The sequence below is a fragment of the Arvicanthis niloticus genome, chromosome 11 (genome assembly GCF_011762505.2).
Source record: "Arvicanthis niloticus isolate mArvNil1 chromosome 11, mArvNil1.pat.X, whole genome shotgun sequence".
Lineage (NCBI taxonomy): Eukaryota > Metazoa > Chordata > Mammalia > Rodentia > Muridae > Arvicanthis > Arvicanthis niloticus.
The window spans coordinates 30,642,082-30,669,108 of NC_047668.1; the positions used below are offsets into that span (position 1 = coordinate 30,642,082).

At 40.0% G+C, this 27,027-nt stretch overlaps 1 protein-coding gene across 2 annotated transcripts; it reads right to left on the reverse strand.

Annotated features, from left to right (window-relative positions):
* Positions 1-226: 226 nt before the first annotated feature.
* Agr2 (anterior gradient 2, protein disulphide isomerase family member) lies at positions 227-27,027 on the reverse strand. 2 transcript variants are annotated; one of them, XM_076941971.1, is made up of 8 exons: positions 27,007-27,027; positions 4,478-4,623; positions 4,156-4,219; positions 3,987-4,039; positions 2,626-2,699; positions 1,523-1,586; positions 886-969; positions 227-456 (listed from the first exon to the last, which is right to left on the reverse strand). In XM_076941971.1, the coding sequence occupies exons 2-8, from the start codon at positions 4,614-4,616 to the stop codon at positions 407-409; spliced, it is 528 nt and encodes a 175-aa protein (XP_076798086.1). In that variant the 5' UTR covers positions 4,617-4,623; positions 27,007-27,027; the 3' UTR covers positions 227-406. The 2 variants fall into 2 exon arrangements, with proteins under 2 accessions (XP_076798086.1, XP_034370297.1); XM_034514406.2 differs by lacking the exon at positions 27,007-27,027 and adding an exon at positions 7,101-7,258.

Genomic DNA, 27,027 nt, shown 5'->3' on the forward strand with positions numbered 1-27,027 from the left:
TGTGTCCGGTGTTGCTGTTTAGTGAATAAACCAGAACCAAAAAACCTTTTTCTTCCCCCTTTCCTTCTTTTTTAATGAAAAAAAAATGTTTTTTTTCCTTCATTTTTGAGCAGTATCTCACTCTGTAGCTCAAGCTTGCCTCTAACCCAGGGCAGTGGTCCTGCCTCTGCTAGGCTGGTTTAAAGAGCTTTTCTATGAAAAACCAATAGAAACAACACACTTCAACTGGAGTTCTCACAAGACTTTATTTTCTAGAAAATCATGCTTCACTGTAGTAGATAATAATATTGTTTCCCCACATGTGGGTGTTTATAAAATACTTCTGTTGTAACATTAAACTGTAGCGTAATCTGTAAGTCCACAGTGCTTCTGCCTTCCCATCTCCTGATGTGGTGCGAAGTTGGCTCTACAATTCTGTCTTTAGCAGCTTGAGAGCTTTCTTCATGTTGTCGTGCACTGATGGGTGAAAAGTTAGGACAGTCATGTTATCCTCAGAAATGACATTGTGGTTTGGATGAGAATGTCCCCAGTACACTCAGATATTTGCATGTTTGGTCCCCTGTTTAGTAGAACTAACGTTTAGAGAAGGAATAGGAGGTGTGGCCTTGCTGGACATAGGCAGGGGGCTTTGAGGTTTCCAAAGGCCAGCCAAGCCCAGTCTCTCTCCTGCCTCCTGCTTATATATCAGTGTAGCTCTCAGCAATTGCTCCAGCACCATGCCTGCCTGCCTGCCTGCTGCCATGCTCCCACTATGATGTTCAGGAACTCATCCTCTGATTCTCTGGCACCCCCTGGGCAGAGATCTTGCCCAACCTCAGTCAGGGCCTCTTCCACATCATTATAGTAACAGGTATCTCAGATATCTAAGCTGGAGGCAACACTTACACAGAGCTGTGTCAGAAGGTTCATAAGCGTAGAGACGGTTTGAGTATCTTCCAGTGATGTCTGCCCTCACCGTCAGGGATGGGTCTGCAAAGATAAAGTACCAGGATAGAACACTTTTGGGTCCAGGGAGCCTATATAGTGTGTGTTGAAGCCACTGTCTCCATGCCCTGTTTCTTTCCACTCAACAAACACTAGTTGAGAACCTAGTGCAGGCTCACCCTGGGCCTCTTATGGTGGGCAGAAATACATGTAACTTTATCATGTTAATATGTTATCCCCCAATAAGGGCAGAGTAAAAGCTGAGTAACTGATTGACAGGCAAGGAAGAGAACATGGCACTCCCTCTGCAGATGTCCTTGGAGCAGAAGATGGGAGTTAAAGTGACCAGAGGAGGAAAAAAGTCATTTGAGGAGATAGTAGTTGACACTTTCTGGTGAAAGTATATTGAGAGAATTAGGTAACAATAAGTCCCACCCAGGAAGTCTTGCCCTTTGCCAGAGGTGTGTGACCTTGTTCATTGTGAAGTGGCTGGTGAGGCTGGGGAGATGTATGGGGAGTGTGATGTTGTGGGGAGACAGGGTGTGGCTTCAGTTGCATCATCTTCCGTATGTCTTACGTCACTGGGACCTCCACTTACCCACAAACACAATTCTGGGGACGTACTGGCCATCAGGAGAAAGATGCTTGTCAGTTGTTTCATACTGAGATTAAAAACAAAACAAAACAAAAAACAAAAACAGCTGTTAGTTTAGTTTTTTAGGTATTTTAGACCTTGCCAACTCAAAAATGTGTCCATTAAATCTTCCTGGAATTAGAAAAGGCACCACAAGAAAGAAACACAGTTATTAGGAGAGGTTTGGGAGGGGTGGATGTTAAAATGGGGCTATAGAATATATAAACAGAAGGAGGCCTTTAGGGGTAAGCAAAGAGACTGGTGGGGTTGGAGGCAGCAAAAACAAAATGCATGTGAAAATGCCACAGTGGAATCCATTACTTGGCATGCTAAAAAAAAACTAATCAGAAAAGAGGATGTGTCTAGGACTGTACCATGGGCCTCGAGTACTGCCAGGGAATCTCTTCTGCAGAGAGTTCACAACACAGATGAGAAGAGAAGTGTCATGGAGGAGAAAGAGCAGTGTGTGAAGTGCGCCACGAGGCAAACAGCTGATGGATGTGGTATCTGAAGAACAGCACCACTCAAGGAGGACAGATTTGGGAAGCTGTGATTGGATAAGGTAGGAGACTGTTACAGATCACGCACTAAAGCAGGAGAGTTGGTGATGAGGAAGTGAGTCAGCAGGTAGGAAGGAAGCTAAAGTACAAGACACAGGGACAGCCAGAGCTCTCTCTAGTGAGCCAGGATGGTAGGGAGATGGACAAAGACAGATATTTGCAAAACACAGAAACCAGTTGCTATAGCAGCGCCGAGATCTTGACCACCGAGGTGTATTTTTCACATAAGATGATTAATTACCACATTAAAACTCTAGTGTGCCACATAAATTACTTACAAAGGGCTGAGGACGTGGCTCAGTGGTAGACGAGTCCCTGGCATGTGCCAGGTCCTGGGCCCGATACCAGCAATGCAAACTTTCCAGAAAAGATTATTAATAAACTAAAATATTTTTTGTTTCTTGTCAATATGATAAGGCTCTAGTTAACGCAGCATGACGTAGACACAGAGAAGTGAATGAGACATTGAACCAAGAGGAGACGTGAGCAATGACGAGGGGGACTTACCACCAGGTTGAGAAGAACAAACTGCTCTGCCAGTTTCTGGATTTCTTTATTTTCTGCAAACACTTTCTTTAAAGCTGTAATACAAGAAAAGAAGTAACTGGACATTTATCTCAGCTTTGATTAGTACCCTTATTTTCTGTTGTCTTTTCAGTTGAATGGTGTTTTAAATACGAGATCTACTTTTTCCCTCCAGCGAGTTTATCTGTGATGTTTTCTCTGTACGGTTCCTTCCATTCACTCCCTAATTTATTTGCTCATTCACCCCTTTGTTATGTTTAAACCATATTTACTGAATGGCTACTTTGTGGCAGACATGATTTGATACACGAGGGAAAATACCAGGGATAGAAACGCACATGCAGCCTCGAAAATTCAGCTGCTTACGTGGGAATCTCAACATAAACTGCACATGTAATAATTTCATGTGTAGATACAGATGTAGCAGGAAAATAAAGTGAAGCAAAATCTTAAAGAACTATTAGTTTTCCTTGGCAGATCTTTTTTAAAGAGGTGATACTGAGGTCACAGAATGGTTCATTTGGGGGGCAGATTGCCAAGACTATTGGTCACTGCAGGGAGAGGGGTAAGAGTAAGCATAATAGCCTTGGTTAAAAAGGATGAGAAGCTTGAAGGCAGGCTGAATAGAAGGAGAATACGTGATCTTGACAGGGAAGAAAGTCTCATACTGGCCAGTTCAGGTCCAGCCTTGAAGGCCATGGCTAGGAATTGGGATTTAATTTTACTTGCGATGAGAAGCCACTGAGGTGCATGCATGACTGGATCTAGTTTGTGCCGAACAGCATCAGTCTGGTTTCCACGTAGAGCATTGACTTGTGTGATCATAGGTGACTATTTTGGTATTGTAGACAAGGCATGACATTGGCTTGGACTAAGGTGGTAGCCCTGAGGCAATGAGAGGCTGGATTTGGGCAAGATGGGCTACCTAATACATAGAGACCATTGGAAAATGAAAATGCAGAGGTCCTTGTGTTAGGATTATTAAGTGAAGACAGTGATAGGTTCATTACATCAAATGTGGGGAGCCTGTACAACCATGCAGGTGGCGTGTTTGTGAAACCAGAGCTGGCCTGAAGCTATACATTAATGGTAAATCCGATGGTATTTGATGATGCAGTAGATGGAAAAAGACGAAGGAAGTTGAATATGAACCCCAGAATTTCTTATTCAAAATATGTTGATTTATTCAAAATATGTTGGAAATATTCAAATTTCTTTTTTAAAAAATGTTTTAAAATATTCTTTCTTGTTCAACAGTGCTAAGTTCTTGGAATGTAAAAATGAGTGAACCAAACCATGACCTGACATAAAAGCCTATAGAAGAAACGTAGAAGGACAATTACCTTGACTGTGTGGGCATTCGTCCAAATGATGAATGACCATCAAGGGTCTGTTACTGTGAGAGAGACAAGGACGTTGGACTTTTAATAGGATGCCATGAACATCTGATAGTCACCACTAGGTGGCGCACATGAAAGACCCGAGGGAGCTCCACGTAATCGTTGGCCTTACCTTGTCTTGGATTTGTATAAGGCTTCTTCGTATGTCTGAGTCCAGATGAGCTGATCACCCCAACCTAGAACAAGAGGAGTTGGTGTATTTAAATTCATCACAGTTTCAGGCTCAAACCTGCTGAACAGTAATGGTAAAGACTTGGATAACAGGTACTCATTACCAAAGAACAAAAGCCCCCAGAGAGAAACTGATTATAAACTGCTAAATCTAGGGGGGAGGGAATCACCAAATATCTTCGTCATTTACAGTTGACACCAAGAGTCAGAGAGTCTTTATGAATTAAGCTACAGTGGGGAGCCAACAAGAGATCGACTTCTACCTCTGGACAGGGTCTGGGGTAGTTTCGGCCGAGAGTCCTTTGGGTCCTTTTTAGCTCCAGGTTTGACTGTGGTTTCTTTGCCCAGAGTACCAGAGATGGCCACAAGAAGCAGGATCGCGGACACTGAAAATTTCTCCATGGCAAGTCTACACAGGGAAATAAAAGGAAGAAAGGAATGAGAATTACAGAGTCTATTCCATTATTGCAAAGCAGGTGGCATTGAGATCAGACATCAGGCAGGAGTAGAAACTCACCTTCTCCAGGATGCAGGAGTTTCCTGGGGATATTTATTGTGGGTACCTATCCATCCATGGTTTATGCCATCATTTATCTATTGCTTTATCTATCACTGGATATATAATATTTGTTGTATCTTGCAATAGAATAGATAAGTGTATTTTAAGAAAATATGTAACTAGTTAAATGTATATATGTTCTGTTAAGGAAATGTACATTTTAAAGTTATACTAAAAAACCATAGTACTGGAAGGTAATTTGGGGGTACCTCTTATTTCCCCCCTAAGAGATAAAAAGATTTGGGAATAGGCTCAGAGCTAAGTCTTGTAAATCATGGCATTTTACAGTGCTGACTCCCACCTACCCTTCCAGAAACAGTTACCCTAAACATACATATCTTTACCCTTCCACTGAAATGGGAACATTGCCATTGGAGAATGAATATGAATAACACGGCCACATTCTTCTGTCATTTAGAGTACACTAGCTTTCCCACTTCATTGGAGACTCATTCCCTCTCCCTAGTGGAGCATCTTTTCAAATGGCATCAGCTCTGAGCTAACAGATATCAAATGAACCCTTTTTGATCTTTGTTTGGGCCTGTATAGGCAGGGGAGGGCATCTATTCCAGTGCAGAGATGTATTCTGTGATGTACATGACCCAGAGAATAAGAATAAAACAGGGTGTTTCTTTGTTAAATTCCCCTTCTCTTCTGTTATTTGAAAGTTAATTACTAAGAAGAATTGCAGCGGATGATTATGAATAGGGTTATAAAATGACAAGGTACATGTCGAGGGTGGAGAAAGGAAGGCTACCCATTGGCCACACCTCAGGCTGCTGCAGACTTAGAATCTGGTAAAGCTAAATGCTACAGTTGCCCAGAAAGCAACGTAGAATCACAGTGTCCATCTCTGGTTTTGGTATAGGTCTTGAATGAAGTCACATGGACCCTAAAAGGAAGCAGGGTAGATTGCCTTGGCTTAGGGCTTGGAAGAGGAAAGACCCTCATAAAATGTGTGCTTGAGTGAGAACCTTTGCTAGACTAGATGATTAAAAGGGTCTTGCTTAGTTACCAGTCCCAAGGGATGCCTTCAATTAAACTGGCCAGTTGTTAAACTGGCCAAGTCTTAGAATATAAATACACAGTGGCTCAGAAAAGACATAAGGCAGAGCAGTGATATAATGTCATACTTTTCTACATTCATAAGGATGCAGGAATGATAATAATGATTTTTGTCATCTAAAATTTTATAAGAACAACTCAAGTATATTATAATCTAGCATACCCAGCAGCCTTCTTAGTGCTAAATATTTAAAGCTGGATGAAGTATTTCATGTGAGAATTATAATATTTCTGGACTACAAGCTGGTTCAGAAGTGCAGATTAACTTCATTGGCTTTATTAACAAATATTTGACTATTGTTTATAGCAGCGCTTATGTATGTTGAAAATATAAAAGTAAGTTGGTGGCGAAGTCCATTTAATGGCATTTAGTCCATTGTCAATTGCTGCTGTATAAACTGCTCTTAGGACTCCTTGCTACAGCTCAACAGCTTTCAGGCTGGAACTATTGATGTGTCCCATGCATTTTATGACAGGATGCATCAAGGAAGGTTAATACAACACTGTTGTACAAACATCCTGCTCTGAGATTATGACTTTCTGAAATTCCCTCTACTGCATTTTCATGATGAAAGCATTCTATTCTGCACACAGTCTGCTCTACAAACATCCTTCCCAAATCCCTCAATACACAAAACCACAGTGTCTGACAACATCATGAGGGGTGTTGATAATTTGCAGACCCGCCCCACCCCTGGGCCACTGACCCCCTGAAACTGGTGTATTTTCGTGCTGCTCTGCCCCCCCCCCCCCCCGTCTTGAACAATGAATGTCCACGCTGGCAGTGTCTATGACTCTGCTGTTGCTTCAGAAAGTGCCCCAGCTCTCCCTTCTGACAATCTTAAAAACTGCAGAAGCCTCAAGAACACTGTTTCCTGATTTGCAAAAATATATTCCCAGGGCCCGTCTGAGCTGAATTTTTACAGTGGAGGAGCCTGTGTGCCTTTGCACACTCTCCCAGTGGGAGAGGAGCAACGGCTGGTACAGGATTCTCCGAACCCTAACACAGGTTTGAAAACTCTGATTTCACCCTCCCACTCACAAACCTCCAGTTTCCCGAGGGAGCAAGTGTCACACTGAACCTAGGCAGGAATGTGATCCTCCACTACTTTTAACTAAAGAAAGGCCCCTGCAAGCTGCCACTAGATTCCTGCTTTCTTGCACTGGGAATCCTGCTTTTATCTTGTTGGTTGACAATCTGTTAACTGTGCACAGCAATCAAAGCTTACTCTAGGAAGCACAATGCTTGTCAATTGCCTTACCTGGGCTCCCCACCCTCCTGCTTTGTGTGAGCCGCAAGGGTTGCCTTCCAAGCTTCTGAGTGTGCCAGCACAGCTCTGAGCCTGTATTTATGGGCAGAGCACACCCCAATCCCACCCACTAATCCTGTTTCCACAGGTTGCTAACTCAGAAGCAAACTTTCCTTCTCCCAAGCAATTGTCTTCTCTGGGTTAAAAAGTTCCTTGTTTTTTAAATTTTTTTTTTAAAAAAGAAGTCATTGAAAAGGCCGTTGATTTTGTTTGAGTACCAGCATTTTTAACTATTGTTGAAGGTATTATTGTGACTAGTTTTGGAAAAGCTGGGCAGTGTGCCAAATCCAGGTAAGCTTTAAAAGAAGACATTTCATTGGTCTGAAGACTGATTTGTCTGTATGTGATTGGATGGAAGTTGTGGTTTATAGATATTAATTTCCTCCTTCTTGGGTAGATTGCATTTATTTAACTTAAAAAAAAAGATGATTCACAGTTCTAACCCTTCTTACAGTAATACAGCTGGCCATGCTTGATACACATTATTTTCCACAGAAACCTCCTCCTTCTTCTCTCCCTCCTCTTCCTCCTCCTCTTTCTTCTTCTCTCTTTTTTTCAAAATGTGCTTTAATTACAAGTATAAAGCCCACAAATAATAACCTATGGACTCTTCAAACTTGTCGAGGCTTTTGAAGAAAGGAAGGATAAGGACAAGCTAATGTTGTGAGTGAATAATTGCCCTGATGATTAATATATGTGTACAAATGTGTGTGTGTGTGCGCGCGCGCGTGCATCACAACATCAGGTGATCATAAAGAATGATCACACAGTACCACCTTATCAGCATAAAAGAACTATCCTCACCCACCCATCTCAGAGCTACTGTAGACATGTGCTTTACTTCAGGACTGATGCACCAAGGATGCCACAGACATTCCCATGTGTGCAGGATGTTGTAATAATTTCTTCCTCCTTGTTGTACCATAACCAGATTTTTACCAGCATGAGATTAGACACAGGAATACTCCAAGTTAGCTGTTATATCATTATAATGAATTATAGCAAATCAGAGATTTTTTTAATTATCAAGAGATATGGTTGAGATGTGTCTCAAAAGAATCCATGTGTTGCAGTTTCCAGGACAACAGAAGATGACCATACAGACAGAGAGAGGGTCTTAAAGAGAGATTAGGCATTCACAAAGTATGTGCAAGGCTCGGAATTTGATCCCAAGCATCACAGCAAGTAAATAAAGTGAAGGTAATTGAAATAAATGAATAAGTAATTGAAAGTAAGTGAAATAGGTCATTAGACTGGGCCCTAATCTAATATGACTGTTACTCTTAGGAAAGAATTAGGTCAGAGATAGGTACAGAAGGGAGATCAGGTACAGGGACATTGATGACTTCATCTACAGGCCAAGGGCAGAAGAGCCTAACTCTGTTGACACATTGATGGTCTGTATGGAGCCTCTAGAATTGGGAGAAGGTAAATCTTTAATGCTTCAGCTTCCTGGGCTGTGTTGGTTCTGTTGAAGCAGGAATCCTATGTTCACACCAAGTCTCTTCCCCTTCCTTAGTTCACTCTACGCTCATGAGTGTGTTGCTCAGAACTGTTGTGTATAACCCCAGACAGTCATGGAAACTAAAGTTTCAGGGTGTTCAGTGGCACTTCTGATATCATCATCCAGTGAGTGGAGGCAGGATGCTGACTGAAATTCTAACCTTCCACCCCACCCATTTTCCAGTTTCCAAGATAATGGAGTACAAGAGCCCTGGCTTTGCTTCCAGCTCTGCCCTCAACTAACTGTAAGGCCTTTAGAAAGCTATTGACTGTTCTATTTTTGTTTGTTTATTTGCTTGGTGTCTTCAACCTGTAAAATACTGGTTTGAATAGAACTAAGGGCTAAATAGTTAGCCTGTGTGAGAGCAATTCTAGTTAAGGCATTGCTTTTGATCAAATGTTTTTTCAAAAAATGGTCTCCATATACCTTTTAGAAGCATAAGCAAATGGAATCATTTCAAGAGTCACTAGCCCACAGAACCCAAGCCTCTGCTGAAAGAAATATATACACTTAAAAATATTTTTAGGTATGGTAAAGTTAACTCATTTAGAAAGTTCTTTCTAGACCTTTCATGCCACTGGCTCTTTCCTGTTGAAGATTCCTCTGTCCAGACTTCTTGCGTATGGCTTTGTGAGCAAACCACAGAGCTAATTTTTTTCGAAGAGAAAACTTGAGTTTCAATTTTAAATTTATCAGTAATTAGACAATTGATTGTGTGTGGGGATTGTAGAATTTGTATGAAAAACAAGGTAAGTGGCTTTCTGTTTGTCTACCTAAAAAGGAAAATTTACATGAAATAAAATATCTCTGGTGTATTTTTAAACTCTTTGGAGGAAAGTTACTCTGCCCCATAGGTAAAGGTATGCTATTTCTAGGTACATAGTTTTGATAATGTCTGAATGAGGGTTTCTATGGGTAGGACTTGATAATTCCAAAGAACCATTGGATCAGCAGAACGGAGTGTGGTACCAGTGATCCTTAGAGTTGTCATAATGAAGATGTTTATGTTTGAATGTCTGTGCTGACAGTTTAAAGATTATTAGACAACCACATTTCTAAGGAGTTTATTTCATATTTTGGATACATTCTAAAGAAAAATAATAACTAGCTATCACTGAACATCTAGGATATTTTTCATTTAGTATTTATTTACAATTTATTATATATATATATATATATATATATATATATATATATATATATATATGTGTGTGTGTGTGTGTGTGTGTGTGTGTGTGTGTGTGTGTGTGTCACGGTCTGTGGAGAGATCATAGGATAACCACAGCTGCTAGTCCTAGGCTTCTACTTTGAAGTAGTCTGCCTTCTTCACTGATGAGTAAGACAAGCCTGTGAGTTTACTTAGATTCTCTTGTCTCTGCCTCCCTTCTAGGATTATAAACACCCATGGAACAACGTCCAGCTTTTGCAGAGGTTCTACAGATCAAGACTCAGGTTGCTGGGTTTGTGTGACAAGTGCTTGATCCACAGACCCATAACCTCAGCCCCTCTTCCCTCTTCATCAAACAGTTAACAATGCTAGGCAGCAAATACTATTCCAGGCATTAAAATACAAAGGTGGGGAAGTTATGGTACATTATTGAGTTAGACAGAAACAGACACAGATAATTGAAATTTAGGATGATATTACCTCTGCTTTAAGTTTCTAATAACCGGACTGGAGAAATAAGATATTAACACTAAAAATTAACCATCCACATAAAACTAGCATGCAAGGAAAGACAAGAAGGTGGTACAGATTTCAGAAATTATTTCTCAGAGGAGCTAAAGCTGTCTACTAGCTCACATTAGTGCTCAAATTAATGTTAAAAATCAAGATGCTTTTGAAAAAGCGATGAAGAATTTGTATAATGCATTCATGGGATACTTATTGGCTGAGTCTAGCTGGAGAAAGTCTGAGTAGTTCAGATATAATAAATTGAAAAGATGTCTCACTGTTTGTCCGAGTGAGACATTTTACTATATTATTAACATAAAATAATATTAACATCTGTTTGTATTGGCATATTATTTAGACTTTCCCTTCAATAGGAAGTATGTGGTGGTTAAAAGGAAAGCTACGGTTCAGATTGATTTGAGTTCAAACCTAGCTGTATGGCATTGCACACCTTATTAACCTCAGATCATTACTGAATCTCTGTGCCTTGTCCATACAGCTTGTGAAGTGGGCTAGCAATACATACTTTACAGCATATATAAAAGGTTGTAAAGAAATAAAGCCAGGCTCAGACATTAGCAGCATTTGCTGCACATGCTGGCTCAAAACCATCTATAATTCCAGTTCCAAGTGATTCAATGTACTCTTTTAACCTCCATGGATAACAGGTACACATGTGGGGAACAGGAACACACACAAGAAAAACATTTATACACATATGATAAAATAAAGACTTTGTTATAAAAAACAAAGTCTCTGGCCCATAGAAAATAATCAATATATTAATTATTAATAAATAATGTATAACTTGCTTGCATATGTTATGGTCTCAGACAATCAGCTCTAGGACATTAGGGTCTGATTTTTTAGATGATGACAATGATGATGATGACTGTGTGGGTTGTTTGTGTATGTATGTGTGGGTGCCCACAGAGACCAGGGTACTGAATCCCCTGGAGCTAGATATGAGGTGCCTGAAATGATGCTAGGAACTGAACTCAGTCCTCTGGAAGAGGAAGGCCTTTTAATCCAAGAGCCATCTTTCCAAATCCTTAATTACTTTTTGATTAAGGCCTCTCTCAGCTCTGAAATGTTCAACCCGTAATCAATTTTTCCACAGTAACAACCTTACTAGAATTTATAATTTTCTTTTAAGAAAAGTTGATCAGATAGCTAGTCACAAGTAGAGACACCGAGTTAGTGAGTAGAGAAAGGATCCACAATTGCCTGAAATTGCTGATGAGAAATTAGATATTTCTTTCAGACCATCAAGCCTTTTTTTTTTTTTTAATGTCAAGATTATGGACACAAAGTTATTGCAGTGTTTTCAAAGCTTGATAGGACATCCTCATTTATTGATGTGATTGTCACCTGTGGCAATCGAGAGAGGAACAGGTTTACTCCTGTGGTGAATGAAGGTTCCTTGATTTGGAGACTGCATTCTTCTTGACTCCAGCAATATACTGCTACTTATCCAGTAGCATAATGACAGTCAGTGGCTACCAGCTAGTCATTGACGAGTAATAGTAAAAGTTACACCACTAGATGTATTTCTTATGGCAGAATTTGGAACAAAAGGCCCAGCATCAGACTGTGGCGATAACCATTCATATGAGAGGGAGAGAAGGAGAGGTATTTGCACAGCACAGATGTAGATGAAATAGGAAGACCACAGAATGTGTTATGGCTGCAAGTCCAAGCTTCAGTGGACCTGAGAATCACAAAGCAGTAACCAGTGAGATGCAGGGGTTAGAGCCAGACACTTGAGAATGTACTCGGCTGGGTAAAAATCAGTTACCTTAAGTCCAAAACTATTCATGCAACGTGGGTGGAAGTAATGAAAGACCAAATCATATGTAGTAGTGTATTATGGGGGCGGGGAGGGTCAAGAAGAAGGTAATATGCTCCCCAGACTACTGAGAATGGCCTGAGGTTAAGCCTGCTGTTGGCTATAATCACTAAGAATAGTTCCTTACATACTAAAAGATACTGTGACTTCAACAATAAATAATAGTCTTTGGTAAAATATATAAACTAAAACTCTTTTTACATTGTGTAATTGTGTGTGTGTGTGTGTGTGTGTGTATAGAAGCATGTACCATGGCAGGGATGTGGATGCCAGAAGATAGCTTCCAGGAGTCAGTTTTCTTTTCACTGTGTGGGTTCCAGGGATCAAACTCAGGTTTTTAGACTTGGAGGCAAGCACGTTTACCCACCTCACTGGCTTCGATTCTGTACTAAATCAAGTCCAGGATCTCTGCTGAATCCTGGTTTCTTGGTTAGCAATTCTTGTTCTCATGTTAGAATTCTCAAGGGTACTACAACTGCTGAGTTTGGCATTCAGCTCTCTCTCTCTTGCTTTGTAGCCTGACCTAATATTTTTTTTTCTTAGCTTTTCAGAACCCCTATACCTTGTCCCAAGTTGGAAGGAAGCCTATTCTCATGGTTTTTCAAGTCTCTGTTTTCCCTGAACATAGATGACTGCCTTGAATCCTTTTAATCACGATGGAGACTCCCTTTGAAAGGAAGAAGGAATTAAAAGTAATTTAAAATGTGTGAGTTCCTGGGGCTATTGCATAATTTTCTTATAAACTTGAATCTTTTGAAGCTGAGTGTTTACAAAAGAGGCAAGTAGCATCTTTTAGAATTTGGAACCATCTCAGCAAATGCTTAAAATTCCCATCAGAGTGTTGTGCTGCTTGTCTGTTTTAAATCTGGGTTTATTAATGACCTTGGCTGTATGTGAAAGGCATCGTCATACAAATTAAGGAAACGTGTCCTTAGCAGTTGGAGTCTGACCCTGGAGTTAACATTGTTAGTGGACAAATACACTCCTTAGGGTGGGGCACTGAACAAGCAGAGTCGCTGCAGTAGCTGTGACTCCTTCTTTATGCCTGGCAGTGACTTTGAAAAGGCCAGTACTAACTGTGATGTAGCTTTGCTTTGACTTTAGTTTTATGAGGCATCTATCTATCTATCTATCTATCTATCTATCTATCATCTATCTATCTATCTATCTATCTATCATCTGTATATCTATTCACCTTGTTCCATTAAAAGATGTCATATTTTCTATCCAGTGTCATGACTGAAATTTTCTATATTATTTAGCTCCTATATAGTAAAATGCCCAGTTCTATCAGATAGTAGTAAATAAATTCCAACATAGTATAGAAATAACAGGTATATCATACATCAATGCCACCTGGGTAACTATAACATGATATGACATGCAGTATATTCGCAGCTTGAAGATTTTTTTCTTCTTTTTGGCACAGGGTCTTATGTAGCCCATGATGGTTTCAAACTTACAATGCAGCACAGTATAACCTTGAATTACTTAACCTCCTGTTTTTTTCTTCCCAAGTTGTAACAGGTGTGTGTCACCATGCCATGCATGAAGGTATTTGTGTTGTCTATCAGTTGAACGTAATTTTTTAAGAGATCATTTTGTGTATGTGAATAACATTCCTAGGAAGATCAAACTAACTTTTTAGCAAGCCATGATTCTAAATTTGCTTCCATACAGTGTTTTCATGTTTCTCTTTTAACCTAACTGACTGTGCAAGTGTCAGCTTTGAAAAACTGAGTGGGGATGACTTTCAGATTAAATTGATAACAATAACAATAAACAAATTTCAAGAGTGACCAATGAGTTGTAGGTATTGGTTGCATTTTAGAAAACTATTGTTTTACACACACTCTCTCTCTCTTCCTTTCTCTCTCTCTCTCTCTCTCTCTCTCTCTCTCTCTCTCTGTCTGTGTACATGCTCATGCTTTTATGCTTGTAAAGGTAAGAGGACAACTTATAAGAGGCTATTCTTTCCTTCCGTTATGTGGGTCCCAGGGATTGAACTTAGATTCTCAGACTTGGCAGCAAGCACTTTTACTTGCTGAACCATCTCACCAGTTTAATAAGTTGCAATTAGATCTGATGTACTCAATGTACCACCACAATCTATAGGTCCCCACTGATGAGTGTATCACAAAGCATGGAGAAAGAATTCTGAATGTTGTTGTCAGAGGTTATAAACATTCAAAGCAGATATTCAACTTGATGGTATAATGCATGCATATACCAAAACATCACATGGTAAGTACCACATATATATATGTGATTTTTGTTTGTCGGTTACATTAGTTTAGAAATAAACATATTCCTTTTTTTCCCCACAAATTGATCTTTTCAGAACTCTTGCATTGTCCATGTTTCCTGTCTTATCCCTGATGAGATACCAATGAGAGTCTAACACGTATTCCAGCGTGCTTCTGTTTGCAGGTGTTTTCCATGAGTCATTCAGTAATAGTCTTCCTCTCACAGGCTCTGCAGTTGGCCAGCCCAGAAAGCAAACAGAACTTGTCACATTTACTTTCTTTAAGACCTCGTCATCATTTCAAGACTAAGCTTTCCTCTGTCCACTGTAGAGGAAAAGGTCCCATTTGTCTGTTAGCTTTGTCCTCTAGATTCTGCATGACAGGGGAAAATGAGTCTTGATCAGGGCACATTTAGGAGGCAATTTTAAAAGTGGGTTGTGTTACAGTTCAGCTCGTTTTCCATTGTTACCATCTTATGTTGGGTTGCCACATAAAAGGCAAGTAATTCTAACCAATTACAGTAATGCCAAGAAGTGTGATGAATTTCTTAGATTTTTAAAAATTTCTTAGATTTTTAAGGATGCCAATATGATTACTTTTATGGTACAAAATGTAGATATTCTATAAAATTATTTCATATGAATCCATTGAGCTCTACATGAATGAACACTAACATTTTTTTGTTATTTTTTAATCAGCAAACTATAGGTAGGAAATTTTATTTTAAAACCCCAACCAAATACACAGATATTTTCTACTTCCCTATAAATGATTTCAATACTTTTTCTATTTCCTACTTCCTTTAAGATCTTACTTGACCTCATGCTCCCCTAATTTCATGGCCAGCGAACATACATACGTAAGAACACACAGATGTGCACATATGTGTGTGCATGCATCATATGCATATATACACAGTTTTAAATTTTGGTTCTGCCTGTAACAGAAAACATACAGTATTGATTTTCCCGAGTCTGCTTTATTTCACTTAACGTAATGACCCCAGGTTGTCTCCATTTGCCTGTAAGTCATGATTTTATTTTTCCTCATGGTTGTGTAGAATTCCACTGTGTATATGTTTTCTTTATCTCCATTTTATCTACATTTTTCTTTATCTACATTTTCTTTATCTCCCCGGAATCTATTCAAAAGGCAGGCCCTCAACCTGTAACATTTGCAGCTCAGATTTCTTTAGGAACTTGGGTGTAATGACTTCTAGATGACAAGGAAAGTAAATAAACTAGATAAACTGAAAGTGGCTGTGGATTTCTGAAAGCTAGTGTAGAGTGTTTCAAAGTGTCTCAAAGTGTATCAAAATCTATAGCTGTTTCCAAACTTGTGACAATAAAGCAGGAAAGTTATGACATCGGGGTCAGCTTGGGTTACACAGTAAGACCCAGTCCACTAACAAGCAGATAAAACACAACACAACACAACACAAAAAAATACAAAAGGACTGAAGCTATGATTTCTGAGTTTTTAACATGGGGCTTATTTTTTCCCCTAGTACTAGAGACTGAAACTATAACCTCATGCATGTTAGGCAAATACCTTACAACTTATGTCTATATGTGTACCTGATACAACAGGTATACACACACACACACACACACACACACACACACAGATTATAATGCCTTACAACTAATATCTATATGTGTACCTGATGTGTGTATTTGTGTATACACACACACACACACACACACACACACAAAGTCCTGTGGAGATTATTTTTTAGTAATAATAGTCTAACAACTGGTAATTTATATCTTGTATTTTTTTATTCTTGAAGATTGACTGTCATGGTCAAGGTCTTTCAGTACTGTTTTTTGTTTGTTTGTTTGTTTGAGACAAGGTTTCTCTGTGCAGCTCTGGCTGTCCTGAAACTTACTCTGTAGACCAGTTTGGCCTCAAACTCAGAGACCCATCAGCCTCTGCCTCTCAATTGCTGGGATTAAATGCATGCACCACCACTGCCCAGCTTTCTCCATGTTTTATTATTAAGTTTCTTTAAGCCCATTAAAGTCATGTAGAAAATTAACCATTACTGTACCATGGGAGAGTGGTTGAAAAGATGTAAATGACGTCTCTGACACTTCTAAAGCAAGGTATGAATTTCAAGAGAGAATTTTCACTTAAAAAAGTTACTGGTAGACATAAAAGTGAAATATGTATTTTGAGTTATGTGGTATAGCTATCCTAATGCTTTTGAACAGTACATGCCACTGTATTTTGGCAAGACCACTGCCCTTTGTTGACTGACTACATGTTCTGAGCTAGAACAAACCTTAGCCATGTCTAAAGTCAGTTAATATTTACTCAGGCATCTGTAATCCGAGAAAGAGTAAGCTTAAAAACGAATCCTCAATGCATATCATATAAGAACAATAGTATATCCTGTCAGATCTTGGCACTTGGAAACAACCTAAGTTTCAGGGGTACAAAAGACCAAGACAAGGACACAATTTTGGAGAATGACACCTTTCACCAGGAGCTGTGCATATCATTCTGTGGCTCTGATTTTGTGGCTGTTTCTCCTTTGCAAGGCACCGTGGAGGAACATTTCAGGTTAGGCAATGATGCCACAAAGATTTATTAAGCTCAGAAACCATAAGTTAGCACTATGAAAGTGGTGCCCACAGGGCCAATGTCTGCTAAGTATTTGCCAACATTCTGCGTACTGGCGGAGTGCGAGGAGTTTTAGAATTCATTTCCAACTGTAGTTCAGCAGCAGTGACACGAACACCAAAGTACAAGAGAATAATCACGCATGAACTCAGTGCTTAAAGCTAAAGAGAAATAAGATGGTGCTTTCAACAGGTACCTTGACCTAAGGAGGCTTGGTGGCCTTCTTTACGCTCTCAGCACTCGGCTAGACCTTATGTCTTAGAGGCTTGTTTGGTGAGGATGCCTGTGCATTCAGTAAGAAGAGTGCTTTGTTACAAAGGAATGTGGAAGGACCCTTCCAGGCTGGTTATAGGTGATTACACTGCCCCTGGAACTCTGGAGAGAAAGAACTCATGTGCCTTACTGTTGTTAGAACTGGGGCAAGGTGCTGTTTTTCTAACAACCTAGGAAGGTTTCTCTTTTCTAAAATGCAAAATGCTAGGCAGTGGTGGCACACGCCTTTAATCCCAGCAGTTGGGAGGCAGAGGCAGGCAGATTTCTGAGTTTGAGGCCAGCCTGGTCTACAGAGTGAGTTCCAGGACAGCCAGGACTACACAATGAAACTCTGTCTCGAAAAAAAAAAAAAAAAAAAGAAAAAAAAGAAAAAAAAAAAGAAAAAAAAAAGAAAAAAAAAAGACTTATAAAATGCAAAATGTCCTCCTATCTACTCAGAACCATTTTTCACTTCTCTTCCCCTAACACCTGCACTCAACGTATTTAAGTTTCAGTTTTCATTTCTAGTCTTTTTCAATCCATCTCCCTATTTTGACAACCATCTTTTACAGTCTTTCTTTCCTTCTTTCCTTGTAAGCTTTTTTTTCCCCCATAAATCTAAACATACTTAAATTAGTAGAGTTTAAGAAACCCATTGCTTTGCTCTCTTCCTTTCCGTGGGAGACATATTTCTTGAATCACTTTATACCTTTTGTTTGTGACTCATCTAGAGGATCATTTTTCTGTTGGAGTCTAGTACGGTGGGTTGTAGACAGGTTTCCAGAGACCTGTGGTGTTGGTGGTGGGTGGGATGGTGTGTGTGTGTGTTTAATTTTAATTTTTGTATGGTATTAGGGATTGAACCCAGTGCCTCATGTACTCCAGACAAGCAAAGCTTCTTCCACTGAGCCACATTGCAGCCCTCTGTAGAGCCTTTGAGCTAGCCTCAGGCATGGACCTGAATGGTATGTCTGGCCATGGCCATTTATTTGCCAGTTCTTTTAGCTAGTTCCACCTTAAGAAGAGCATACAAGTGCCATTTCTATACTTGTGCAAAGGGCAGACTGAGGATTTTACTGTTTTATCACAAGAATGTATCTGACTGTATTCTTATTGCTTTACCAGATTTCTAAAAAGGGCATTTTTCTTAGTTACTAGGTGATCTTTTCTAGGGTTCTTCCCTTCATACATAGTTTCAGTAGGCAGGAAGTTCATTTTTATGGCTTTATTTCCACCATAATCACACAAAAACTTGTTTTAGACAGGGTGGGAGGTGTGTGTGTGTGTGAATGTGTGTTCAAGCCACTGTATTCTTTATTAGGCAAGTGCTTCATTCTGAGTCCCCATCAATGTCTTGAATAGTCTCCGGAACTGTCAGTCTGAGAAGATCAGAGCACAAAAGCAGTTTCCTGTAGTCAGGCCTGAATTGATTTGTGTTAATGCAACTCTTGATGTGATTGCCTTAACTAAGTATTTACTCCCTTCAAGGGAGGAAGCAGAAAGATGGCAGGAAGAGTGCTGTCTGGAGAGTGATTGTTTCCATAGTAACATGGGAGTGGCATTGTTTGGAGTCTTGGTGGGGACAGCTCTGCCTGGGCTTTGCTCACATAGACTGTGGAGAGGAAGACTAGGTGGGGAGCAGATAAGGGGGAAGCAGTGGGTAAGCCTGAGCAAGTCAGGTGGTAATGGCAAACCTTCCGAGTGGCAGATGGGTGCCAAGGCAGAGGTCAGGCTCAGGGCAGGTGCACTGCAATGGCACATGATTCTTCCTGTATTAATGGAAGAACGTTCCTGCTGCTATGTATTTCTCCTTGGAATGAGACATGATAACATTCAGGATATGTTTGCACTAGTGTAAACATAAAAAAAAATAGGCCAGTGATACAGATGTTAAATTATATTACCCAGGATGCATTATCTTGATTTTAGGAAAACTCAATGTTTAAAACTTGTCATGTTTGTTTGGTTTTTTTTTTTTATGCCGCAGATAGCACCAGGTGTATATGCATGAATGTGTATATAAGGTATAACAAGTGCTATGTATTTTTGGTGATGATGGATATTTGGTAAAGGTGAGGGAAATTTTATAGTTAGTGTGTGCCTACTGTTTGCAGGCATGTTCCAAGGCATAGGAAATTCAGCAGTGAATAAGCAGTAAATCCTTGGCTTTGTGCAACTTGTATCTCATGGGAAAGATAGTGAAACAAATTTGTATGACATGTAGTAGAAAAGGGAGGGCAAGCAAGATGGTGGAAAGAAAAGTGATGAAGGGCAAGAACTGTGGATGGGAGGCATCTATAAGTTTTTATTTTTTAAAAAATATAACAAAATGAAATATAGTTGGATAAAACAAAACAACATTAAAAAAAAAACCTGTCACATTGAAGTTGGAAAGACAAACGAACCAAAGGAAAAGCCCAAGAGAAGACACAAGAATAAGAGGGCCACTCGTTCATGCTCTCAGGAATCCCATAAAAACCCAAAGCTAGAAGCCATAATATATATGCTGAGGACCTGGTGGTGCAGACCCATACCATGTGCATGCTGCCTCAGTCTTTGTGAGTTCATATAAGCTTTGTTCATGTTGATTTAGAGGCCTTGTTTTCTTGGTGTCTTCTTTGCATCATGTCTGCTGTTGAGTTCCTGTGTCTGTAATTTTAAATTAGATGTTTGGGAAAGGCTTCATGCAAAACAAGAACAGGTTGTCAGATAGGCAGAAGAAGGAGTACCTAGGAATTGCCAGCTCTGGAGCTAGGTTTTTGGTTGAAGCCATGTGAGCTGGATGCTGAGAGATAGAGATACAACCAGAGAACTAGAATAGACCAGATGCCCTTGTCTAACAACACACACACATTGTAATCTTCAAGCTGTTGAGAACCTGGGCAAAAATGCTATACTAGTACTTGAGTACTTGGATGTAGGTAGGTCCCCAGTGTAACCTCTGAGAATTTGAAACACAGTTTGAAATACAGCCTATAAAACTTTCCTTTGAAGCCTGTCCTATCTCTTTCTTCACAAGCAACTTCTATCCTGTATCCCAGAAGAATTTCTACAGCATCCTTGGTTCATCCAAGATGCATCTAAACCATCAGATAAACTAGTTCCTGTCCAGGACATGGCAGACCCTGATTTATGATAGTCACCCACTTTGCCTTTCTAAGATCGTTGAAGATATACTTCCATTAAAATGCAAACTTAGTTGGCTATAGAGAAAATAGGCGTGTGTAGGGAAGAAAGGAGCAAAGAGAAAGTGGGCAAAGCCTGGGGAGATTCAAGTTGCTGTGGTCAGTGGCTTAAATGACTTAGGGATGAAAGTAACTGGCTTTCAACTAAGTAGCCACCCTTTAATTTGCGGACAGCTCTGTACTTTGAATTTCTATATAACATACTGCCATCTAACTGCATTTCTCAGAATTCCTTTTTTTTTTTTTAAATTTATTCTTTAATCTTTTTTTACAGTCCAGATTTTATCCCCCTCCTGGTTCACCTTCCTGACTGCTCCATATCCCACACCTCCTCCCCCGGGTCTCCAAGAGGATGTCTCCACTCCACCTCCATCCCACCAGAGCTTCACACTCCCTGGGGCCAATATGCAGACTCATCCAATCCAAATCTTCAAGTTGGAAAGGGTTCCTACATGTGGTAGGAGTGGAAAAGACAGGAACGGTAATAATTCAGGGGAAGAATGTGCCGAAAGGGTCTTCCTCAACAAGAAGATAGATTAGCTCTCCTGCAGGAAGAAACTTGGAGGATTGATAAGGAAGGCAATGCACTTCAGCGAGGTGGGCTTTAACCTCTTTTGCAAAAGGGAGGTGGTTTTATCTTAAAGAGGAATTGGGAATTGACAGGAGAAGACTCGAAATGATAGTTGTGATGGGAAGGGAATCAGTAGACATGAGGAAGCTACTGTCCAGTTCCCTGGTAGGTAAAAGGTCATGATCCTGACATGGCCTCAGGCAGCCAGGACTTATGACCTTTTCTTAGAAAACCAACTAGTTTTCTTAGAAAACTAGTTCTCTGGAACTAGAGAAGTCATACAATAGACAGTGTGATCTTTATTGACTGACTTCCTCTAGTTTTTTAAATGTAAGATTTTTAGTTGACTGGGGTATTTCCTAGTTCTGTGATTCCACATTATTATGAGGTAAGTTGGCAACCTATTATTTGCATAAGGTAGCAAATAATAAGGAGAATTTAGTAGGAATAAGACGGAAAGGATAATGAAGATAGAAAAAGAAAAGTTATTTAGTATTAATACAGGAATGATTTGCATTTTATCCTGGTAGTAGATTCGGAACCATTATTTTTTAAAGTTTTTGCAATGTAAGTTGTATTTAGAGGATAATTCTATTTAAATATCAAAATGTTCTTTAACTTAATGGCTGACTTGTCATTGGACCAGAACTATCAGGACAGAATTTTGGTAGCCCTTGATAAATGGTATATAGGCTGGGACCTCAGTTTCTTCATTTCTAAAGAATGTTATGGCAACAAACCACAACAGGTTGCTAAGAGGAAAATAAACAGTGAGATTGTAAAGGGTTGGCTAAATATTAAAGGCTCCACAAATACCTTTAGTGCTGCTGTACAGGAAGGACCCATAACCTTTCAGATAACGTTTATTAAATTTCCAAGAGAGGAAAATGAACGGCTAACAAAGCAGGCATTGCCACTGGAAATCAGTCCCTGATACATTATCGACGCATAGGCTGGGTTTCAGTGACGCTCACCTTTTGAGGAAATGCAAACTCATACTCTCCTGAAGCAGAGGGCCATTTTTACAAACAAAGGACAATTGAGCAGACTGTAAGTGCCTTAATAAGGATCAGCAATAAGGTGGATGGGAGGAGAAATGCCCATTGATAAATACCCAGTTCTGTAGGTAGTGAGTCTTATGACCCAAGACTCCTGGCTGGTTCAAGGCACCTGGGTCTAGATGATGTTCCTTCTGTGCTTTAGTGAATATGCCTGATTGTTCTTACCCTACTATCTAATCACTGGTCCACAAACTAGTGGGAAACTCTTGTTTCCTCTGCATCCAGAGATGACCCTGGCTTCATAGGAGTTTAGAGATCAGGGCTGAGGTGTTGAGCTTATAACCCACAAATAGAATAAAAAAATGACTAGAGTGGAATGACATTATATTTTCTAAGTGCCACAAACTGCCATCCCCAGAGCAGTTTTATATTCATTTATTAATCCCATGCCGCATGAAGGGTAGGTGTTTCTTTCTTTTCTGAAGGGTGAATTGAAAGCTCAGAAGTTACTCCCTTGCTTGAAACACTACAATTAGGATTCTGCAAAGGTGGCCCAAAAACAAGCACAACAAGCCCAGAGTTTCATATTCTTTTCTTTCCTAAAATAAGTTTCTCTGGGGATGAAGCTCAGTGAGTCCAGCACGTGACTAGCATGCCAAAATCCCTGGGTTCTACCCCAGCCCTGCATATGCTGTGTGTGATTTTGCCTGCCTGTAGCCCCAGTGAGAGAGTCATTCTTCCTTGCTGTACAGTGAATTTCAGGCCAGCCTAGATTACATGTCAGAGAGAGAGAGAAAGAGAGAGAGAGAGAGAGAGAGAGAGAGAGAGAGAGAGAGAGAGAGATTGCTACAAAAACAAATGAATGCATAAATAAAATGTGAAGATAAGTCTTCTTTTAAAACTCAGTCATAATTGCGAGAGCCTGTGTCAAATACAAATTGGAAAAAGATTATACCATATAAACTAGATTAGTAGCAATGGCCAGTGCTCTGTGTGGGCTGGGCTCTCACCATCAAATCCAACCACTCAGATTGGACAGAAAAGTTGGGGAGTGATGAATGCCCAATTCATCTTGGTTCCTGATTTTTCAGATAAATGGCACTGGGAGCTTAGCTAGCAAGGAATTTGTTGACTTACTCAATTACTAAAGTTTTATAGTGAGAATTCTTATCCTGCTTTACTTCATACTGAAGATATTGAAGCCCAGGAAAGTGAGTTGCCTTTTCCTGAGGTCACACAACCGGTCAGTTTTAGAGACTGGATGTGGATTCCACTCAGGAAATCTGGCTTGAAGGTAAGTTCTTATTTACTCTCCTATTCTATCTTTTCATTAAAATTCCCAATTATTTACCAAGAACTTTAGAACCTCATACTTCAAAACAGAGAGGAGAGGAAAGCCATCAAAACACTGGGTCTAGAATATGGGAAGGAAATGAGAAAACAGACCGATGTGGTCATGGGTATGAGTGAATTTAATCAGACAAAATGTCATTCACTCACCCAATGGCTTTACTTGAAAGCCTGGAGATCCAAAGATGTCTCTTCTCTAATACACCTGCTGCCCAGAAGCCCTATTATTTTAATGTTGTTAGGAAAGGCCTTAGTCCAGCTGGATGTGATGTTCACTCTCCTGCCTCTGTTCTTTGTGTCTGGAATTGCAGCTCTGGGGTACAAACTGGACAGATTCTGCTTCATTCAGCAAATTAAGCAGAAGAAAACAGATTATTAGCACCATGCCTTCCAAACACTTGCTAGGCATTACTGCCACGAGATGCCCTCTGGAGACCGGTTCTATGGCTGACCGTGCTTGGAAATCACAGAATACTGTTGGGCCGGTGGAGGATTGGTCATTAGCATATTGAAAGCCCTTTGAAGCTCAGCAAGAAGAAAGGCTATTTAACTTTGCTTAGCCAAGCTTTTGGTTAGGTAATTTGCAACGAAAGATGTTTGGGTTTTCACCGCTGTCATCTAATAAAACATCCAGCATTCTAAGAGACAAACTTCTGGATCTTTTAAATTAAGGAATAGCAGTGTCTGGCCAAAGTAGATACATTGTTGAATGCAACCACTGTTTCGTTGGGATAGTAGCCAATTTTCAGAGGTGGAATTCCACCCTTCAATGTTCGTACTACAGTGTGTCCTCATTTTTTCTGCACATTATATCTTTTAGATCCCTAGACCACTGCTTGGGAAGATAGTGTTACTATCATCATTTTTTTTGACTTCATATAAGGGAAAATGTAGCTTGAAAAGACAATGTCACTTCAGGTCCTCAGACATCCACAGCAGTGCTGGCTGCTGAGTACTGTTGGAGTACTGTGCTCCATAAATGGGTCCAGAAGTTTTCTGTCCTGTGATTGTTGTTCAGATGGTATTCTAAACTGGTGTGTGCTGATCTAGCAACATCCTCAGTGGTGGTTCTCATGAAACATCATCTAAAGCATCTTACCTACCATCTAGCTGCCATAGGAAGACAACTTTATATGGAAACAGAAATAGAAAAATACATTTTCTGTGAGAAAACAGTGGTATTGTGTGTTCTATGCAGTTGGAAAAAAACCTAAATAATGCTGAAGAACTAGAAACACTATAAAGCTGGTCATTATAAAGTTGTGTTAAGGGGGCTGGAGAGATTGGCTCAGTGGTTAAGAGCACTGACTGCTCCTCCAAAGGTCCTGAGTTCAATTCCCAGCAACCATATGGTGGCTCACAACCATCTGTAACAAGATTTGATTCCAACTCCTGGTGTCTGAAGACAGCAAAAGTGTACTCACATACATAAAATAAATGAATCTTTAAAAAAATAAAGTTGTGTTAACATTTATATAAAAAAATTAGATCCTGTTGTAATCCACCAATTACTTTTGATGGTCTTCAAATATATGTCCATATTGGTTTGTCTGTAAAGTATTTTTAGTAGAGGGCACGGGGCTCTCTGCGCTCTCTCTCTCTGACCCGAGGGTTTGAATCCCGCTCGCTCCTGCGCATCTCCTCCCACGTCTCGTGGGAAAAAAAAGTATTTTTAGTGGAATCATAGGGTATTATACTTGAGAACGATTTTAGTCATCAGTGAGTCTAGGTGCCGTATTTTGCAGGGGGTAGGTGGGAGACAGACTCAGAGGAGTTGAGGGATTTTTGTCAAAGTCTACTGCTTTAGTGCAAAAGTGAGAGAGGTCCTACATCAATCTATTCTGCAAGGAAAGGCTGCTATACTGGAAGAGTCTTGGTATATAAGTCAGGTCAGGAATGTTTCTAGCATGCAAAGGTTTGAAGAATGTTCCAGAAAGGAAAGAGAGACAAAAGCCACTGCATCCAAATCTTCTTGTAAAACTTGATCCTTCATTTTATGTCTTTTGCCTACAAAAGTGTTTAATTCCCTCCCACCCCACAAGTTCCGAGGCATGAATGGGTTTTACTAAATCAGTATATTACAATCATTTTGTACAATAATTTCTTGCTAGTGTGACCCTTCCTCTCCCACTTCTCTTGTTCCATCTTGAATGATTCAGTCTATTCTCTTAGTCACACATACTAATTACTTTGGGTTGCCTAAAATGCTCTTATTTAATTTTCAAGTGCTTTGATAAAGACCATGACCAAAAGGGGAGGAAAGGGTTTCTTTGGCTTACATCTTTGGGGTTACAGTGCATTGAGAAAACCCAAAGCAGGAGGGAATGTGGAGGCAGGAACTGAAATAAAGGGCATGGAGGAATGCCCTTAACTAGCCAGCTCTCCATGACTTGCTCAGCTTGCTTTCCTATCCTACCCAGGACCACTTGCCCTGGCATGGCACTGCCCCCAGTGTGCTGGTCCCTCCCATATTATATATCAATCAAAAAATCATACCACAGTCTTGCTTACATGCCAATCTGATGGAGGCATATTCTCAGTTGAAGTTCCCTCTTCCCAACGAACTGTGGCCTGTGACAGTTTGACAAAAAAACCACCTGGCACAAATGCCTCATCTGGGAATTCTAATTCCTGTTATCAATTGTTTCCACTTGAACCTGGAATTTCTTCTGTGATCTCCTCTTAATAGAACACTGGAAAACGGTTTTTATTTTGTTTTGTTTTAAGATCTAGCAATAAATTTTAGAGGAATGAAAATTGTCCCTGAGCCTATGAACTAGGTTTGTACCCCAGTGGCTGGATCTTTCTTTTCTTTTATTGCTGTGTTAATAAGATCCTCGTGTTTTCCATGGTGTTACACCCTTACCCCCACCCTTACTGAAATTCATGTCTCACAGCCCTGCAGTAGTGCGACTCTCTTAAGTTTCTCAGGGAAGCTAGGTCAAATGCTAACGCCCACCCCTTTTACAGGTGCACAGAGAATGAAAACAAGAAAAACGAGCTAGAAAAGACAGGCCCACACACTCTTGCTCTAAAGGTGTAACAGGAGACTGAAACTCTCATAAAGCAGCTAAACACTTTACTCAAATTTCTTGAGCAGTGTATTCATATCCAGGGGAAAAGTGAATACCGTCATTCCATGGAAAGAAACAGCGTAAAGTATTTGAGAACAAAACTCAATAGGCCACATTAGCAGGTACAGTTGGTAATGTAACTTACATATTTTTTTTTTAGAACTATGATGCTTACACTATCTGTTTCTTGCAGATTTCTTTAAATGGAGGAAACGTATTGCTTCTCAAACACACCTCACTGTGTTTGTGCCTTCCAAATGTTTTCTTTTATCTGCCAGAGCAGGTTTCAGGTCTAAGCAACAGGAAGGGCAGGGCTTGGGGCTCATCCACTCACTTCCCTCAGTCCTCTGAATGCTGAGGTGTCCTAAACTTCAGGCATTCTTTGAAAGCTTAGCTCTAGGAGGTTTTTTTTTTTTCCCCCACATTACTTACTCTGATACAATGCAAATATTTGTCTATTAAGAAATAGACAGCACACTGGAATCATAAACCCACCATCTGCTTACAATGAGCCAACACCCACCTGTAAAGAGACGGATCCAGG

What these genes read in the sequence shown, in the direction of transcription:
- Agr2 (XM_076941971.1), bottom strand. Translation starts at nt 4,616, where the DNA reads ATGGAGAAATTTTCAGTGTCCGCGATCCTGCTTCTTGTGGCCATCTCT. An exon ending in TTATACAAATCCAAGACAAG is followed by an intron (nt 4,040 to 4,155) that starts GTAAGGCCAACG and finishes TCTCTCTCACAG; the next exon opens with TAACAGACCCTTGATGGTCA. An exon ending in CCCCAGAATTGTGTTTGTGG is followed by an intron (nt 970 to 1,522) that starts GTAAGTGGAGGT and finishes TTATCTTTGCAG; the next exon opens with ACCCATCCCTGACGGTGAGG.